This window comes from Cololabis saira, chromosome 21 (assembly GCF_033807715.1).
Source record: "Cololabis saira isolate AMF1-May2022 chromosome 21, fColSai1.1, whole genome shotgun sequence".
In the NCBI taxonomy this organism is placed as follows: Eukaryota; Metazoa; Chordata; class Actinopteri; order Beloniformes; family Belonidae; genus Cololabis; species Cololabis saira.
The window spans coordinates 37435858-37455375 of NC_084607.1; the positions used below are offsets into that span (position 1 = coordinate 37435858).

General features: G+C 41.6%; 1 protein-coding gene across 2 annotated transcripts in view; it reads right to left on the reverse strand.

Moving 5' to 3' along the window:
- Positions 1–2844: 2844 nt before the first annotated feature.
- LOC133421789 (carbonic anhydrase-related protein 10-like) overlaps positions 2845–19518 on the reverse strand; it is a 198388-nt gene continuing 181714 nt past the window's right edge. For both annotated transcript variants that reach the window (XM_061711551.1, XM_061711552.1), the window contains one exon: positions 2845–3462. In XM_061711551.1, coding sequence (XP_061567535.1) covers positions 3440–3462 — 23 coding nt within the window. In that variant the 3' untranslated portion in view covers positions 2845–3439. The remainder of the gene's footprint in view (positions 3463–19518) is intronic.

Sequence of the window (19518 nt, forward strand, 5' to 3'; positions counted from 1 at the left end):
TGTTTCTACTTTTTCCTGGTCCTAAAATCCACAAACCTTTCCTTTGTTTTCATCACATGAAAGATAAGATGATTTACCAACTTAACCTGTTCAGCCTTGCCTTTGCCTGAACATGCCTATCCAAATTAAATCAACAATATCTCCATGATTATAAGGACAATATGTATAATCCTGGTCTCAATGGGTAGCTAAGTACTCACAGCATACATTTTCAGTGTCAGAAAAATTGTGAATGTTCACATGCCTGAGCAAATTGTGATAAACCAAAGAAAAAAAAAGAGATTTTTATCCTTGTCTAATTCTTTTTTTAATTTAGACAGTGGAAAACACCATTATAGAAATGCATATAATAATAAAGACACCACTGCCTGGATTCAGCAACTCCTTGACTACAACTGTACCAAGTTACATGAGAATAGCTTAAAGCAGATAGATTTTATAAAGGTTTTAGTGTGAATAGTACCAGGCCGACTCTCTATTTGGGCACTTGGATACCTACTGTATACTGTGCCAAAATGTGTCAAATATGTTTTTTACCCTTTTTGAAAGAAATATGGTTATAAAATACTTTGATAATTTGATGATACATGATTTTGTAAATGTAAAATCTCAATCCAAAAATCACTGCGCTCTATGCGAGTCTCTCTGTGGGTATCGCTCTATTCGCTGTGCAACTGTGCATCACTGATCCAAGATGGCTGCAGCGCTCCAGAGTTTACGCTCAACGGTAGAGGCCTGATGGATGGAGTCTTGTTCAAGTGTAATATCTCATTTGAAACTCACATGTAGAATGTCAACAAAGTTTACGTAAATTCCCAAAAGCCACGAGAAGTCAACACAATGGCCGCCACCGGCAGAATATGAAATGACGGTGGATGAAGCAGTTTCACTACTATGAAGGATTAAGCCGTGAATTCTGGTTAAAGAATGGTGTGGATAGACTGAAAATGACAACGAAACGGTAAGGAAATAAAATATACTGCTTTTGGTTGGAATAATTTTGGGATTTGCTGACTTATTGTGTGATGAACACGCAATCTGTGCTGGCTGTGAAATGTGAATTTTGGCTTTCGGTTTGTTTTGACATTGGCATGAAGTGATCGGCCCAGAAAAGATTCACATCTATAAGTAGCTTTTCTAGTTTCATATGATACCCACTACGTTGGAGTCGTTAAATTGATCTCTGTTGCGATCTGTTGCGTCTTGTTGCAGGTGTTGCTCGTGTTGGGGGCACCATCATTGTTGCTATGTATTTTTCGTTATAAATAAAATAGGCTACTTTGTTGACAAAATGTACTTGGAGTTTTTACATATTGGCTTTAGGGCTTCTTGTTGGAGAAACCGTTCAAAGAAAATACCCTGACAGCACTTGAGTAACTTTTTCCACACATGAACTGGTGCATACAGCTGCTGGACCCGGTACCAGGTCCGTCGGGGTGAAGGGGTTTTAATGATTCATAATCTCCCATTGACTTGATGATGATGAGGAAGCAGAGTCTACCTGCACCGAGGAGGCCACGGCATTGTTAGCCTTAGCTGGGCTGCTAACTTTAGCCGCGTTGTTTAGGCAGTCACACACGCCGCTTTCCTTAATTTGCAGTGCAGGAGTGTTTTTTTTCGAGAGAAGAAAATAGTTATGGGTCGTTGTTGTCGCTCTTTTTTCTTCTGGGCAAAAAGATTCTTCTAAACCGACACCATGGATTATATCTGAGACTGTAATGAACGATTCATCAAAGGGTCCCGCTCTTGAGCTGCTGCTGAAGCTCATTGGCCGTTCTCAGCTTGTTGCTAAGCAACCAACGTTATTGACACAGGAAGTGAAGAAGTGGGGAGACTGTTTAGTCAATCAGAATGCAGAACACGACGCACAATGCAAATCCATACAGTACCTGCTGAAATGAAGGCTAGAGGGGCATTAATGGGAGCATTTAAAATAATGTTTTTATTTAAAGTAACTAAATAGTTACTTTTCATAGTAACACATTACTTTTTGGTCTAAGTAACTGAGTTACTAACTGAGTTACTTTTTTAATGAAGTAACTAGTAAAGGTAACTAGTTACTATTTTTCAGTAACTAGCACAACACTGGTCATGATGTTGCTGGTGTTACCCCCCGCTAGCTATTGGCTTGTGAAAACGGGGCCCTATGTCATAACCTGTTGGCGGCGGCAGGATCATTACGCAACAGTTATGTTGCTCTACTCTCTTTAAAAAAATACCAATAACAGTATCGTTTGTCCTGAATTTCTATCGGTACTCTGGTACCGACCATTTAGGAACCGGTATCAAAAAATACCGGCTCTCGGTACTCATCCCTAGTCTGAGGTGAACAGCATAAAGAGTGGTGAGAGTACAGTCCCCTGGGGTGCTCCTGTGCTGCTGACCACCTGGTCACACCTACAACCCTCCAGTCTGTTTGTCAGGTAGTCAGTAATCCAGGCGTCCACCTGTGTCTTCTGGAGGTTCTTACGTAGAACTGCAGGCTGGATGGTTAAATGAACTGGAGGAATCAGAGAACATCACTGTCCTGCTGCTTTGTCCAGGTGTCTGTAGGTTTGTTGAAGCTCCAACGCCACGATGATAAACTGCAGTGGATCCTGGAACGTGCTTGTTTCCTAACACAAATGGACCAATAGAGGTTTCTCTGTAGGACTTTCATGATGTGTGATATTAGAGCAGTCTGTCAGGACTAAACTGGAGCTGGGATGTATTGTCAACGAAGAGGGGAAAAGTGGGAAATATAAAACTCAGTGTGATGGACAAGTTCGGAGCAGACCGCTCAGTTATGGGGAAACCTGAAATAAATTAAAATGCTTGCAGATATTTGAAATACATTTACTTGCCAAACAGCTTTTCACAACTTTTTTCTTTCTTAATGCGTCAAACGTTCAAGCACTGAATTTTATACTTTCAGTACTTTTTTCTCCATTTGTGAAATACAACATGATACTCTGCCCATGTTTTCCAAACGTAAGCTGTTTGTTGATGACAGTTTTTGTCCTTCTTCACTGGAACCTGGGTTTGAAGAACAATCTAAGCCCGACCTTTAACAACGGTGCCTTACATAACATTTTCCCACTGAAAAGTTACCTGAAATGATTGAGTCTGTACAACTTTCTGAGTTCACACAAAAAATGAAAACACAGTACAGTTGGAGACATCATAGTCCTTCTGGTCTTTTTCATACTGCGCTGTGTATCGTTGCTGTGCTGGCCTCGGTGAGATGTGGATGTTGAGAAGGCCAGCATAGCAGTTACTTTCAAGTTCAGTAAATTGAACTTAGCTGATGTAATTTCAGTAAAACTGTCCTTAATGATGTGCAGATGTTGTGTTTTCTATTCAGTTCATCCGTTTGTTCAACTAAGCTCAGTTTGACAGTGAAGTATGATGATTCCCGCCTTTCCTCTCGTGGTGCTGCTACTTCACATCTTTCTTTCTTCTACTTCAGCAGCCACGGATTCACTGAGGAAGAGAAGAGAAAAGAAGTTTGGTTTTAACAAGCCCTTAATTGACCAATCCACAGAATCACAACACAAATTACATCATCAACCCGTCAAAATAAAAACCCTCAAAACTGAAACAAAAAGTCGTTATTCTCCCCCCCAACAGAGCACAAAACCCCTCCGACAGACCATCCATCCTCAAAAGCCTCCAGGTTGCCCACCATTTTGTAATACGAGTAGTCCACTTGAAGACGGGACTTCAGAAACTTTAAAAAGTTAAAAAGACTTCAAAAAGTTTTCCCTTCAAAACTGCAAATGGATCAACACTACCAGAACCTGAAAGTTGGTTCTTCCTGGTCAGCCAGATTGAAACTTTAGCTAAACCACACAAGAAATTAATAAGCATCACAACAGTCTTTTCTTTAACACTGTACTTAGGACCAAAAATAAACCAATGAAAAGAAAACACCACACCAAAACCGTGACATGTCCGCAAAAGATGAAAAAGACCAACAAGATGGGGACACTGGACAAATAAATGTGCCAGCGTCTCAGGCCCTGAACAAAATAAACAGGCCTCCCCCACACTAAGGTCCAGGTGTGGTCTGTATCTGTTCGTAGCTTTACTCCCATGTACACGCTGTCCTCTTTTCAATGGGCAGCTTGTCCAGGGACCGCCAACTGCCTCTCGGGGAAAACCCTGGGCCAAAAATCTCAGTCCACCCCGACTCCCGTAACCCCATCGGAGAACGGAGGTTCAGCACCTTCAGGCAGACCTGATAAACAGCTTCAGGAACTGAAATTTATCCACATGAGGACTTGCAAAAGACAATAGGCAACCCTCCTCGTCCCGCCAGTCTCCTACTGCAGGGGCGACAAGTTGGGAAAACCATAAATTCATTCTTCATCCCACTGGTCATATAGAGACTTGTTTTCTGCAAAAGACTGCAAAGGCCGTGAAAGAGTTGCACAGACTTCAGTCTGATAGATGTAATGTTCAAACGTTGCCTCAACGTTTCCATGGACATACTGGAAGACTTCAGCAGATGCCCAAGCGTTGTGCATCCGGCCTCCCTGAGCCGGACCTGCAGACTGGAGGATTCCAGCATCGAAGAGGGAAGGAAGTTGTTGAAGAACAATGGCTCCTAAAACAACCACATGCCCGGAGTCTTATCAGGTATGGGAGAAACCTTGAAAACCTTCCATGCTTGCAGCACAGACACATAAAAAGGCGAATGTCCAAAAAGGTCTACTTTTCCAGGTTGCATGAGGAAAAACTGCTTATCATATCCCAGTCTGCCAACTCTCCTCAGCAAAAGTCTTGCTGTGTCAATCCAGGCTGGACCACAGCCATAAAGCAGTCTCTGCGCAGTCCGAAGCCTAAAGGAAGCAACCTAGGACTGAATATCAATGAGACCTTGACTTCATTCAGCAACAGGTAGATAGAGTCCTGCTGCCCGAATCCAATGCCGACCAGACTAGAAGAAGTTCACGAGAGCCCTCTGTACTTCCTCCAACACACCTCTGGGTGGTGATAGATCAACAAGTCTGTGCCAGAAAGTCGAGACAACCAAGGGCCAATCCCAATACACCCCCTACTTTCTTCCACTAGCCCTACTTTCTACCACTAGCCCTCCCTCACTACCACTACCCCTAAAAAAGAAGCCACATATTTTAGGGTACTTGAAATCTTCCCAAGGGTCTGTCCCAATACTTTCTCTACCCCTACTTTCAGCACCACCCCTAAAATCAGGAAGCTGAGAGCCAAAAGCTGTTTTAATTTCAGTTGTAGCGCTAAAAATATGCCACTTCATTAAGTTTTAATTATTTTTTCATGTGTAAAAGTAACCGTTAAGATCGCCAACCTGGGCTCAGTTTATCCAAATAACGCCTGTTAAGAAATTTGATCTGATGTTTTTGGCGATGATAAGAGCCGCCGGCCCCGGGGAGCAGAAGCAGCCGGAGTACAGACGTGATCGCCAGGTCAACCTGCACCGTCGTCCCGGGGAGAAACCTGCAGCTCTGTTGAGAATTACCGCTGGCTGAAATAAATAATTTAGGAAAATAAATGTTGGTTTAATAGATGAAATCTAACAGTTGTAGCTACGTCTGTTAAGAAATTTGCTCAGAAAATTTCGAGATTTCTGCCTGCCGGCTCGGGAGCTGATTTATGGTTCCGCGTTAAATCGACGCAGAGCCTACGGCGTAGGGTACGGCGTACGGCGCGCGTCGCCACGTAACCTACGCCGTAGGCTCTGCGTTGGTGTAACGCGGGATCATAAATCAGCCTTTGTTCTTGAGAGGTTTGAAAAAGACTTCGCAACAACGGGCAAACGAGTGATTATGTACATTCATGGAGTGAATATTATGAAAGTAAAATATATATTTCTCGCTAGAAATGTAATCAAAATGCATTTTTATGCAGAAGCTAACTCAAAATCCTTTAGTCGTCCTTTAGTGGAAAATGCTGCTGAGATGGACTAGTAAATTACGGCCCAGGTTAGCAATTAAGCCTTTGTCTTTGGACCCCACTAGATCATGATCAATGACCAGTGTGCAAAATGCAAAAAAAAGGTAAATACTTGTATTTGTATTTGTTGTGGTATTTGCAAAAACATATTCCACTATCGATGTACACTTGTTACAAAGAAGAACATTGATCTATGGTCAAACTGGTTTTGTCAGACATGTACTGAACTGTTTCCCTTTCATTCTTTGGAAATTGGTGATTATCTTGCTGTTACCACTGAATCAATTTTTATTACAAATGAGCATTATGTTTTTAATCCTTTTGATTTAGAAAGGGGTGATAGCGATGAATATGACTTAAATTGGGATCCAGATGTGAATGTCCTATCAGAAACATATACCTTACCATCTTGCAACTATATGAGTGAAAATGAGTTTAATACTTTTAGATGTTCTATTCCACCAGAATTACATACTTTTTCAACCCTCCATATGAATATCCGGAGTTTGGTAAAGAATCATGATCAGTTCATTCATTATCTGTCATCTCTTGAGCATACTTTTCCAATTATAGCACTTACAGAAACCTGGCTTTCTGAAAACATTAGTAGTTTATATGAGCTTCCCCAGTACAATTCAGTTCACTCTTATAGAGAGAATAAAGTGGGTGGTGGTGTATCAATTTTTGTCCACTGTGATTACGAATACAAGATAAGACATGATCTGTGCTTGAATTCTGAAACTGTGCCAGTCGAATCAATTTTCATTGAAATGTTTGTTGAAGCCAAAAAAATCATAATAGGTTGTGTGTATCGTCCACCAAATACTGTAATCAGTGAATTCAATGATTGTGTGGCTAATGCAATGGATGTTATTAATAAGGAGGGGAAATTATTGTTCATCTTGGGTGATTTTAATATCAATCTCCTCAAGATGGAAACTCATTCAGAGACTGAGGATTTCTTAAGTACCATGTATTCTAATTACTCTTATCCAGTCATAAGTAAACCCACTAGAGTAAATGATAAAACGGCTACCCTGATTGATAATATTTTTACCAATTCTTTGAATAAGGTGATTCATTCTGGAATATTAGTTACCGACATATCTGATCATTTTCCTATATTTCAGTTTACTAGGCTTAACGGTCAATATAGTAAGCAAACAAGTAACACAACAGCTCATCGTAAATTTAACAAACATAACATTTTAATGTTTAAGAAAGAGCTTGAGGAAGTCTCATGGAGTGAAGTGTACAGATGTCCAGATGCTGAATCTGCTTACAAGTGTTTTTCTCACTCTCTGAATGCAGTTTTCAACAAATGTTTTCCACTTGTGTTACCTGCTAGACCTAAATGTAATGGAGATAATAGCAAACCTTGGTTTACCTCAGGATTATATAAATCTTCTAAGAACAAAAATAAATTGTATAAGAAGTATTTGTTATCGCCAACACCTCTAAACTTAGCATTATATAAAAGCTATAAAAACAGATACAACCACCTTCTGAAATTGACAAAAAAGAACTATTATTCACAACAATTAAAGGAATCATCAAATAACATCAAACACGCATGGAAAATTATCAGCCAGTTGTTGCAGAGAAAGAAAGAAAAAGCAGAGTTTCCCTCAACTTTTTCTGATGGTGCAGAAACATATTCTAATCCCTATGATATTACATGTAAATTTAATGATTTCTTTGCCAATATTGGTGTTTCACTTGCAAAAAAGATTCCTAATGTAGAGTGTAATCCTTCAGATAATATCCTTGGTAAATTTCCAATTATGTCTAACTTTATCAAACCTAAACCTGAAGAAATTAAAGAAATAATTACAGGGCTGAAGAATACTGCTGCGGGTCACGACGAAATTGGTGCCTTTCTTATAAAAGAAGTAAAAGATTGTCTTGCAGATCCGTTAACCTATATCTTTTCTGTCTCCATGGATAAGGGTAAAGTTCCTGATGATTTAAAGTTGGCAAAGGTTATTCCTCTATACAAGGCTGACGACCCCACCTTTTTACAAATTACAGACCCATATCAATTTTACCTTGTTTCTCAAAAATTTTAGAAAAACTGGTCTATAAAAGAATTTTGCAGCATCTGGAACTGAATAAAATATTATACACGCATCAGTACGGTTTCAGAAAAAATCATTCTTCCTACATGGCACTGCTCCAGCTGGTAAATAAAATCATCGGCACAAGATCTCAATGAATATGCATTAGGTATTTTTCTGGACCTGTCGAAAGCATTTGACACTGTAAATCATCATATTCTACTGTCAAAGTTAGATAGATATGGTTTTAAAGGCCATGTTCTTAGCTGGTTAGGTGATTATCTCAAAAATAGACAGCAATATGTATATTTTAAAAATTGTGTCTCTTGTAAAGCTACTATCCAATGTGGAGTCCCTCAAGGCTCAATTCTTGGACCATTATTATTTCTTATTTATCTTAATGATTTGGCTAATGTATCTAAAGACATTTTTCCTATTCTTTTTGCAGATGATACTAATTTAGTGATGTCAAACAAAAACTTTGATTGTCTGATAAGTGAGGCAAACAGGGGTCTCAATGAATTTTCAAACTGGTTTAAAATAAACAAATTGTCTTTGAATGTAAAAAAATCTAATTTTATGATCTTCAGCGGTAGGAGAAAATATAACACAGAAAGTGCATTCTTAAATATTGATGGAAATCAGGTTAAGCAGGTACAAGTTGTGAAGTTCTTGGGAGTTCTGGTTGATGATCAACTCTGTTGGAAAACGCATATTAATTACATTTATACAAAGGCTATGAAATCCCTTGGTATAATTAAGAAAATTCGTTATTTCTTAAACAAGTCTTGTTTGCTGACCTTGTATTATAGTCTTATTTTTCCATACATTAGTTACTGTAACATTGTATGGGGTTCTAACTATTACACTAGTCTTAAGAAGATCTACCTGTTACAAAAAAGATTTGTCAGAAGTGTCACGTTTTCAAATGCATTTGTTCAGTCTTTGCCAATATTTCATAAGCTTAAGCTCTTAAAAATGTATGACATAAACACAATTCAAATTTGTACTTTTGTCTATAAAACCAGATTTAGGAGAGATCTTTTGCCTGAGTGTTTTGATAATTTTTTCACTCTGAATTCTGATGTTCATCAATATAGTACCAGGCAAGCCAATTATATCCATCTGCCTAAGAATCTCACCACAAGGGGTCCGTTTCTGCTGAAGTAGCGTGGTGCAGAGCTGTGGAATAGTCATCAACACGTGGTAAACATCTCTCCATCTTTGTCAATATTTAAAACAAATTTAAAACAATTTCTGGTTTCATTATATTCAAATGATAAAATTGTTTGCTGACCTTTTTGTTTGTTTCTGATAATATATTTCTTCGTATGAGTTGTAAATATGCACATGTGTGTATGTGCGTATGAGGAAGGGGGTATTGGGTGGGGAGGGGGGGTGTAAAGTGTTGATTATAATTATTTGTATGTTTAAGAGGGGAGGATCGCTTATAAGCCCGTCGGGCTTCATGATCTTTCCTGCACATTTTATCTTTGTTTTTTTTCTGTTCTTTTTTTGATGCTTGTATGTTTGTAAGTGCAAACAAATAAACAATAAACAATAAACAATAAACAATAAACAAAATATTGATTTTATTCACTAAAAAATAAGAAATGTCCACCATGTTTTTTTTATTCAGTCTGCAAATGACAACGAAAAGCATTCTGGGAAATTTTTCTGGCCCTAGTTAGCCTAGTGAGCATCCGAAAACCCTCAATCAGTAGGGAAAGATTCATAGCCACTACACTCGTTTTTTCACTACCCCTAGGTGGAAAGAGGAATTGGGACACCACTACCCTCACGGGAACGCGCAAAATTTAGGGGTAGGGCTGAAAACTAGGGGTAGTGGGTGTATTGGGACAGGGCCTAAGTTATTAGCAACCAAAACCCTTCCCCTATAAGACAGCTGAGGGTGCAGCCAATTCCACCTAGATAACCGAGCACACATCTTCTCCAGACTCCCTTCCCAGTTCTTCTTAAGAAAACCATCAGAAACCCAAAAACACACCCAGAACTTTAATGCCACCCCTCCCCCACTGTATCACCACAGGAAGACCAGGTACATCCTGTTCCCCCCACTGTCCCATCAATAGAGCCTCACTCTTATCCTAGTTCACCCATGCAGAAGAAACTGTTTCATAAAGAGAAAAAGCACTCGTCAAATGCAGCATGTCAGACTGAGATGAAATAAAAATGTGTACATCATCAGCATAAGCAGACACAACAAAAGAGCAACAAAAAGTGGGTAGTGAAACCAGTGAGCCGAGCCCTCAACCTGCACAACAAGGGCTCAATAGCAAGGCTGAAAGGTTGTCCTGAGATAGGGCATCCCTATCCCTGCCTTTTAAGCACCATTATACAATAACTTTAACCAAGACAAAAATACGTTCCCAATACCAAAGGCCCCCAGTGTAGAAAATAAATATGAATGATTCACTCTATCAAAAGCTTCCTCCTGATCTAAAGACAAAATGTCACAATTCAAATCATAAGCTTTACACTTTTTTTTGTGCTTGTGTTGTTCTCTCAGATGTAAATCGCTCTGGATAAAAGCGTCTGCTAAATGATAGTAGTAATAGTAGTAGTAGTACACAAATCAAACACATCACGCTTGAGAAAAATATTGTCCATAATTGTTCTTTCAGGCACAGAATAAGTCTGATCCAGATGCACAATATTATTCAGATAGAACTTAAGTCTGTTTGAGAGGGACTTGGAAAGAATCTTGTAGTCCGTGCAAAGTAAGGCCACTGGTCTCCAGTTCTTAAGCAAGACCAGGTCCCCTTTTTTTGGGAGCAAAGTTAAAACTGCCTGTTGACAGAAAATGGGAAGAGATCCTGTCCTATAGCCATCCAACAGAACCTCATGAAGATCTGTACCAATAATGCACCAAAAGTGCTTACAAAAATCTCAGGAGAGACCATCAATCCCCGGCGCTCGTCCCAGAGGCATCTCATTGACATCCAGAGTCAACTCCTCCAAAGTCAGATCACCATCTAGAGCAGCCCTCTACACCCTCTACTGAGCTGAGGAAGACCCTCCAGGAGATCCGTCCTGCTCTCCACGGAACAAGGCTGTTTTCCAAAGAGGGCAGAGTAGAACTCCACTGCATGGTCCAGCATCTCAGTCTGATCAGTCGTCAGACAATCCCTCAGGCAACCTTTTCAAGGTTGAAAAAGAAAGAAGTCGGAGCATCCATGTCTTTATGCTGGAGTAAACGGGATCTGACCAGCGCCCCCTTCACACGTTCCTGTAGAAAAGAGCCCAGCGCAGGCTTCTTCTCTCGTAACAGACGACCAGCTCCAGGATCCGGGCACCTCAGCAACCCCGCTTCAATAGATGTAATAGATCTCTCCAAATCACAAACGGCAGCTTTCAATGTAGTAGTGGAATGTGAAGTATATTGTCGACAGAAAATGCATATTTGAGCTTTGCCCGCTTCCCACCAGTGTTTTATGAAGCCAAAAGAAGTGTTACAGCCCCTCCACTGTTCCCAGAAGCACTCAAATGTCTTGCAAAACTCAGTTTCCTGAAGAAGTTTATTATTAAAATGCCAGTATGACTTAGTCCCTACACCTGGTAGGATAACTAAACTCGCAGTGACGAGATGATGATCCGTAAACCCAACAGGGCTTATAGTACTACATGTAACCTGCTGAAGCCAAATTACCCAAGATGTATATTGTTTAACTTGTGGAAATCTAACCTGCCATGTGTCCAATAGATCCCACTGTGTAACTACAGTCTTAAGGCTCCAGGAAGAAAGTGTGGTTCGTCATGCGTTCTATCCAGAGTAAAATCCAGAGTACAGTTAAAATCACCAACAACTTTGTATTGATGCCAATGTTGGAATTCCCCATTAAGTTTATCAAGAAAAAAAACCCCTCTCAGGACCATTATTTGGAGCATAAGCATTCACGAAATACCAATCTGCCCGGAACAACCTCGATTTCAGAAAGGATGCTCACAGATAGATTTTTCTTAAACAAAATAGCTACACCTGCACTAAAGTTGGAGCCATAGCTGAGAACAAAATTTCCATACCACAACCCCCAGTCTACCTCATCCGCTGGAGCAGAATGAGTTTCCTGCAGAGAAAGTATATCAATCCCTTTTTGTAATGCAATTTCACGAATCAAAGTTCTCTGTCCCTCTCACCGTTTATATTCAATGATCCCACCCTAATACCAGGCATAAGAAGGTAAGAGAAAAGAAAAAGAGCAAATAGACAAAGGAGGGAGCAGTAAAGAAAGAAACCCATGTGACACATCATCATGTAAACTATTTCATTTTCCTAGTCCTAGTTCATTTTACCCATAGCAGCTTTTTTCAAAATTGTTATATACTTCTTAAGATGGAACCGTTTCCATTCGTCCAAGAGGTCATAACCCACCTGCCTCTTCAGCACACTTACGGATCTAATGAACTTTTCAGGATCACTGAAGTAATCGCTAACCTTAACTGACTTTTTATAAGTCTCATCCAGAACAGTTTATATCCTGCTAGGAATACAGATCATTGGACCTGGTAAAAAGATCTGCAACAGATGATGCATCTGATTCAGAGTCAAAATCTATTTCACCTTCATCTACACAGGAACTCTCCTCAACAGTCACAGCACTGTCTCCAGCACTATCCTCAGAAACACCTGCACAGGAATGGTCAGGAAATACAGCTGAACTTTGACTACATGAAGGTCCAACTATCTCAGGATCACTACTGGGAACACCGCTAAACGTGGCCATGTCACCAGAAAATCTTGGATCTAACTGTGAACAATCATCATCTGTCGGTGACACCGCTGGACAACATGCAAGCCGCCCCCACCGCCGGCATAACAGCAGAGCCAGCAGAGGAGTCGCCAGCAGAGGAGTCACCAGCAGAGGAGTCACCAGCAGAGGAGTCACCAGCAGAGGAGTCACCAGCAGAGGAGTCACCAGCAGAGCCAGCAGAGCCAGCAGAGGAGTTGCCAGCAGAGGAGTCGCCAGCAGAGCCAGCAGAGGAGTCCCCAGCAGAGCCAGCAGAGGAGTCCCCAGCAGAGCCAGCAGAGAAGTCGCCAGCAGAGGAGTCGCCAGCAGAGCCAGCAGAGGAGTTGCCAGCAGAGCCAGCAGAGGAGTCACCAGCAGAGCCAGCAGAGCCAGCAGAGGAGTCGCCAGCAGAGCCAGCAGAGAAGTCGCCAGCAGAGCCAGCAGAGGAGTTGCCAGCAGAGCCAGCAGAGCCAGCAGAGGAGTCGCCAGCAGAGGAGTCGCCAGCAGAGGAGTCCCCAGCAGAGGAGTCCCCATCAGAGGAGTCCCCAGCAGAGGAGTCCCCATCAGAGGAGTCCCCAGCAGAGGAGTCCCCAGCAGAGCCAGCAGAGGAGTCCCCAGCAGAGGAGTCCCCAGCAGAGGAGTCCCCAGCAGAGGAGTCCCCAGCAGAGGAGTCCCCATCAGAGGAGTCCCCAGCAGAGGAGTCCCCAGCAGAGCCAGCAGAGGAGTCCCCAGCAGAGGAGTCCCCAGCAGAGGAGTCCCCAGCAGAGGAGTCGCCAGCAGAGGAGTCGCCAGCAGAGCCAGCAGAGGAATCCCCAGCAGAGGAGTCGCCAGCAGAGGAGTCGCCAGCAGAGCCAGCAGAGGAGTCGCCAGCAGAGCCAGCAGAGGAGTCGGCAGCAGAGCCAGCAGAGGAGTCGCCAGCAGAGCCAGCAGAGGAGTCGCCAGCAGGGGAGTCGCCAGCAGAGCCAGCAGAGGAATCCCCAGCAGAGGAGTCGCCAGCAGAGGAGTCGCCAGCAGAGCCAGCAGAGGAGTCGCCAGTAGAGCCAGCAGAGGAGTCGCCAGCAGAGCCAGCAGAGGAGTCGCCAGCAGAGCCAGCAGAGGAGTCGCCAGCAGAGCCAGCAGAGGAGTCGCCAGCAGGGGGCCCGACAACAGAACCGGTCCCGGTGTTCTGCCAATCTTTGCTCTCCGCCGAGAAATGCTACTTTGTTGTTCTGCGCATGCGCACAGTCGATTTTCAAAGTTTGATTGCCACGCCAATCATTTCTTGCACCATGTAAAATTGATAATATGGGATGTTGAGTATTTGATCCTTCAAAATACACGACCCATGACATGAATTGCATTACACTTTGTGAACAATATTATACAATAAAGAGGAAAAAAACAATAATTCTATCGCATTATTTGATATGCATTCAGTCATTGGCCTTTATTTTTGCCAGGCAGGTCATTAAGAACATTCTTATTTACAATGACGGCCTGGCAAGAGACAAGCACCACTTGGGGGGAAAAGGAAGTGATTTAGGGAGTAAAACACAGTAAAATTGTAGCTCTACAAAGGTAGAAAACCATTAGGTAGCATTTTTTGGCAAAGCAGCAGAAATTGGCAGAACACCGGCGCTGACGTCATCATCCGACACACTGGCCTGCCGCTTATGAGGACAAACAAAACGTGTTTGCAGAAGTGTACAATATAGTGTACAGTGTACAGTGTTGGGTGTAACGCGTTACAAAGTAACGCAGTAATGTAACGCGTTACAGTTGTAATTTGGGTAATCCCGTTATAGTTACTCTAAGACAAAGAAAAATACGTTACTTTAGTTACTTTAAGCTTTTCAGCTACATGTAGAACGGGAGAACAGAAAAGAAAATCAAACTTGCCTTTCATGCTTCTTCACGCGTTGCGCAACACTTGTCTGACTTAAGGCTGATTTATGGTTCCGCGTTAAATCGACGCAGAGCCTACGGCGTAGGGTATGCGGCGACGCACACCGTACGGTGCCCGTCGCCGCGTACCCTACGCCGTAAGTTCTGCGTTGGTTATTGACTATCAGAGAAGTAAAAGCAAGTACATCCTTGTTGGACCAACTGAGAGAAGGGGGAGCCACCGCAAAGAGTTCAGTCACAGTCCCTGACTCTACTTTTGCAACACCTACTTCTGACAAGGTATTAACAATCTCAATCCAATAATTATGTAGGGATGGACAAAGCCAGAGCATATGTATTTAGTTGCTGGAGACCATTGACACCTATCACAAGCCGTGGTTACGTCATCATGAATCTTAGCCAGTCGGGCCTTAGTCTACTAGGTACGATGTAAGACCTTGCACTGGATAAGGCTGTCTCGCACAAATTGAATATTTATGTACACATCTCAAAATTTCTGTCCTAACTTCCTCTGATGAGCCCATTCCCAGGTGCTCCTCCCAGAGTGACTTTATCAAGCCTTGGGGCTCTGAACGCAAAATAATTCATTGATTATAAATAAAGGATATGGAGTGTTTATGGGAGGGGAGTGGTGTCAAGAAACTATCCAAAGGTGATTCAGAGGGAAAGTCAGGAAAGCTAGGGAGTGTGTCACTAACAAAACTGCGGACTTGTAAATGTCTAAAGGAATGTTATTTAGGAAGGGAGAATTTATCCAAAAGCTGATGGAAAGTAGAAAAGATATTATCAATATATACGTTAAAGTTATGAAGGCCAAGATTTGTCCACCTTAGGAAAACGCTGTCTATAAGGGGAGGAGGAAATCCTCACTGTCATTTTCATAGATATTTTTAGTTACTTTCACCCTTGTGACATCTCACTCTCATGATGAAAGGCAACCTTGTGTTTTATAACATCCTTACTGCTTTATTCAAGTCACTCTTGAATCTTTCAGATCACAATCATCCCTACCGTTTCAAGGTTACGCCCATTTTCACTGTTCCATTTTTCAGTTCACATGTATTTGTATAACATTTTTGTCATCTGATTTTGTAGCTCCCTCCCCATTAGGAATGTCGGTGGTTGGATTTCCGGCCTAGTGTTGTCTACATGTCAAAGCCTGGACACTGACCTTAACCCCAAATCACACCACGCCAATGTGTGTGTGTGATTGTGTATGACAGAGAAAGCACTTTATAGACTTAATAGAAAAAAGATGAAGAGTGCGCATGGGTAAATGTGGCTTAACGTTTGAAAAGGCAACGCAGTCCATTTACCCATGAGCACCAATCTCTCAAATCTTCTAAACAGAATGGTATGTTTCCAGCGAGGGCCTTGCTGAATTACTGAATGCTTATTTCTTCCCACAGACAGAAAACACCACCCCACCTTCATGTAAATGTTGATGTAATAATAAATATAGGACGCCTCCAGAACTGAACTTGAGGGAAGAATGGTGACCACAGTCCCAGGACTTGTGTAGGCTTTTGTAGGTGCAGAGGCATGCGTATGAGTGATATCACCACAGTCATGACCTCATAGAAACACATGCAATAATTCTGTTCAGACAAATGATTATAAATGATGACTTGTCATTTTTTATTTCCTAAGTAGGTTAGCTAACATTTAAGGCTTAGGCTATTTACACCCTTCTACCAATATCAATGTATGCTATTGTAGGTTAAATACCCCATGTAATGCCACATGGAATGGCTTCAAACCTACAAGCAGCTCAACAGTGATTTACAGGTCTTCACACCAATTTTGATCAACTGAACTTCATTTAATCTCTTCAAAATATCTTACAATGACATAAGAGCAAAAAATATTCATACAAAAGTGTGAGAGCAGATGTTTGTCTGGCTCTGTTGTTTGACATGGTTCCAATTTTAGAGTGGGGACATGGGCAACGCATTTGTTTTCATATGTAACAGGGTGTGAATAGCTCAGCTATTTGTACCCTGGTGCAAATAGTCACTCCGGAAATTTAAACCAGATTAATTTAAAGGGGACCTATGATGAAAAACAGGTTTTCTCTTGCTTTAACATATATAAAGTGGTCTCCCCTCAGCCTGCCAACTCAGAGAAGGAGGAAAGGAACCAGATTCTGCAGTGTCTGTACAGCCGCCCGGATGAGCCGTCCAGTGATGTGGATCTACGAGACAATAAGTTTCTGCTCCTGTCGTGACGTCATGACGGGAGCGATGCGTGAAACCACGCCCACAACTAACTCCGCCGGCCGGAGTTTCCACCATTTTTTCGTAGTGGTGTATGAATTTCTAATTTATTTAGCAAAAACAATCAAAAGCTTGTTTTTAAGACATTCAAGGCATGTTTAAAATAGGTATTAGATGCCATAATAGGTCCCTTTGACGTTGTTCCTATTTAATACCAGCCCAAGATTATCAAGCACAGTGTGGATAATGTGGCATGATAAGCCACTGGCTTGAATCTTTCTACTTGGGAATAATCTTTCTCACCACAAAATGATAAGAAGACTAAACTTTATTGATGGATTTCTCCAGTGTGCTCTCGACTGCTCTGAGCTTTAGTAGATAGTGCTGCAATGTGTGACTGCACAGTCTCATAAACAGAAGAAAGATGTTTTAATCCCTTCCAGAAAGATGCATTTCAATCAAGTTTATCCCCAACTTGTGACTTTGTCACGGATTTATCTAACATTGTGCTTCTAAACATGGCCTGTTTGAGACCAGAGTGTAACCAGGCCCAGGTGGGTCTTTTATAGCACTATTCCTGCCAGAGAAACTGCTGTGGCACCAATAGGTGAGTACAAGTGAAATGGTAGTTTTTGTGTGCAGTAAGCCTTCAGGAAGCCCCTGAACTGCTCAGCTTAGCAACGCAATATGCACCATGATGAAATCATGCTATGAAGTTACAGTTACTGGTATTTTCTGATTTACCATCCAGAAACAGATTGGTCTGAGATTGACACATTTTTGACGCAAGAGCCCAGCCTTGCAAGCAGATGTCGTTTTAATGTAGCAAGGGTTAACGAAGCTTCAAATTTAGAACACACATAGAAAGTCACAAATTCGTAGTTGCTGTACATGGTCTTTGTCATCTTGAGTGGATTTACAGCCATATGGGGGGTTTTGAATCTTATTTTGAGGGTCAAAAAACAGGTGTTTATCCCGAATAAATCTGGCCAGGTTCGGGACCAGTCTGGAGGCTTTTGAAAATAAATTGTTTCATGCCAATCTGAGACAGAACCTAAGTTCATCTATTATGCCCAGTACTGGAGTTGAGGGGGGATGAGGGGGTGTGGCATCCCTCCTGAAATAAAAACGGTCCAAATCATCCCCTCCTGAAATAAAAACGGTCCAAATCATCCCTCCTGAAATAAAAACGGTCCAAATCATCCCCCCTGAAATAAAAACGGTCCAAATCATCCCCCCTGAAATAAAAACGGTCCAAATCATCCCCCCTGTAAAACTGCCATCCCCCCTTTCCATCCCTTATGTCATTTCATCAATGAATGTGGTTTTACTGCTATTTCAACATTTAGAGTCATCACCAGAAAAATAACACCAGAAAAATAACTTATTTGACAATTTTCACCTGTTTCAAGTAGATTTTCACTTGAAATAAGTAGAAAAATCTGCCAGTGGGACAAGATTTATCTTCTCATTACAAACAAAAAAAATGTTGTTCCACTGGCAGATTTTTCTACTTATTTCAAGTGAAAATCTACTTGAAACAGGTGAAAATTATTGTTTTTTCCAGTGATGAGTCTTGTTTTAAGTGTAATGAGATTTTTTTTACTAAAATGAGATATTTTAACTAGAAATAAGACAAATATTCTTGTTAAGATTGTGAGTTTTTGCAGTGATCCATGTTACTTATCCTGTGAAGGACAGAGTCATATTGATAAGTTCAGAAAAGTGTTTTTTATTGTTGTGTTTTGATGTATTTGATGTAAGCCCAGTGGATATTTAAAGCTTACAGAAGGCTGCATTTAACTGCTGCTATGTCATTCCTGCAGTATTTCTGCAGGTGTTTTGGTCACTGCTATTATTTGTAATATATTATATTATTTGTAATCAGCACAAATTATCTGTCCCCATATGATCAAATCCACCATCCCCCCTGATTTTCTTTTACAACTCGAGTACTGATTATGCCCCAATCATAAGTGTCTTCTTTTCCAAACCACCTAGGGCCAGTGTGAGGTGTGATATCCAGTTGGCAGTTTTGCCATGGGTGCCGGTGTGCTGCAGGCTGTCCCCGTACCTCATCAAAACCTCTGATCTTCTTTTCCTTCCAGCTGTTCCCTTCAGGAGCCGCCACAGCCAATCACCAGCCTCCATCACACCCTATCCTCTGCATCCATCATCTTCTCTCAAATCAACTACCTTCATATGCTCTTTCACTACATCCAGAAATCTCTTTGGTCTTCCCCTAGACCTCATCCCTCCTACGTAGATGTCATCAATAACTTCATAGGTGTGAGATCTGATGGCTATTATTATTTTTGTAGGATCTTTATGCATACTTTGACTGCTTTGCTCCTTCTGGTATATTAATATCAATGCATTAGGATGCTTCAAATACAAAGAGGTATTGATATTATTTGGGCAATTCTTTTTTTTTGCAAGTTCTTGGGCTGGAAACCATCTTCTAGATCTGAGAACGTTGGCTGGTCTGAGAAGCATTGTGGGCAGGGTTCGATTTGCCGGTGGGGATGGGGGGGATTTCCCCCCTCTGGTTTACACGTCCTACCCTCTGCTGAATTATTTTGATCCTCGGTGGGGACAAAATGTATCCCCCTTACCCAAAGTATTTTCACCATTACATCGTAATTAATAACAAGTAATAACAACCAAAATACACAGAGTCCGTGTTCATTCTGCTTGTGT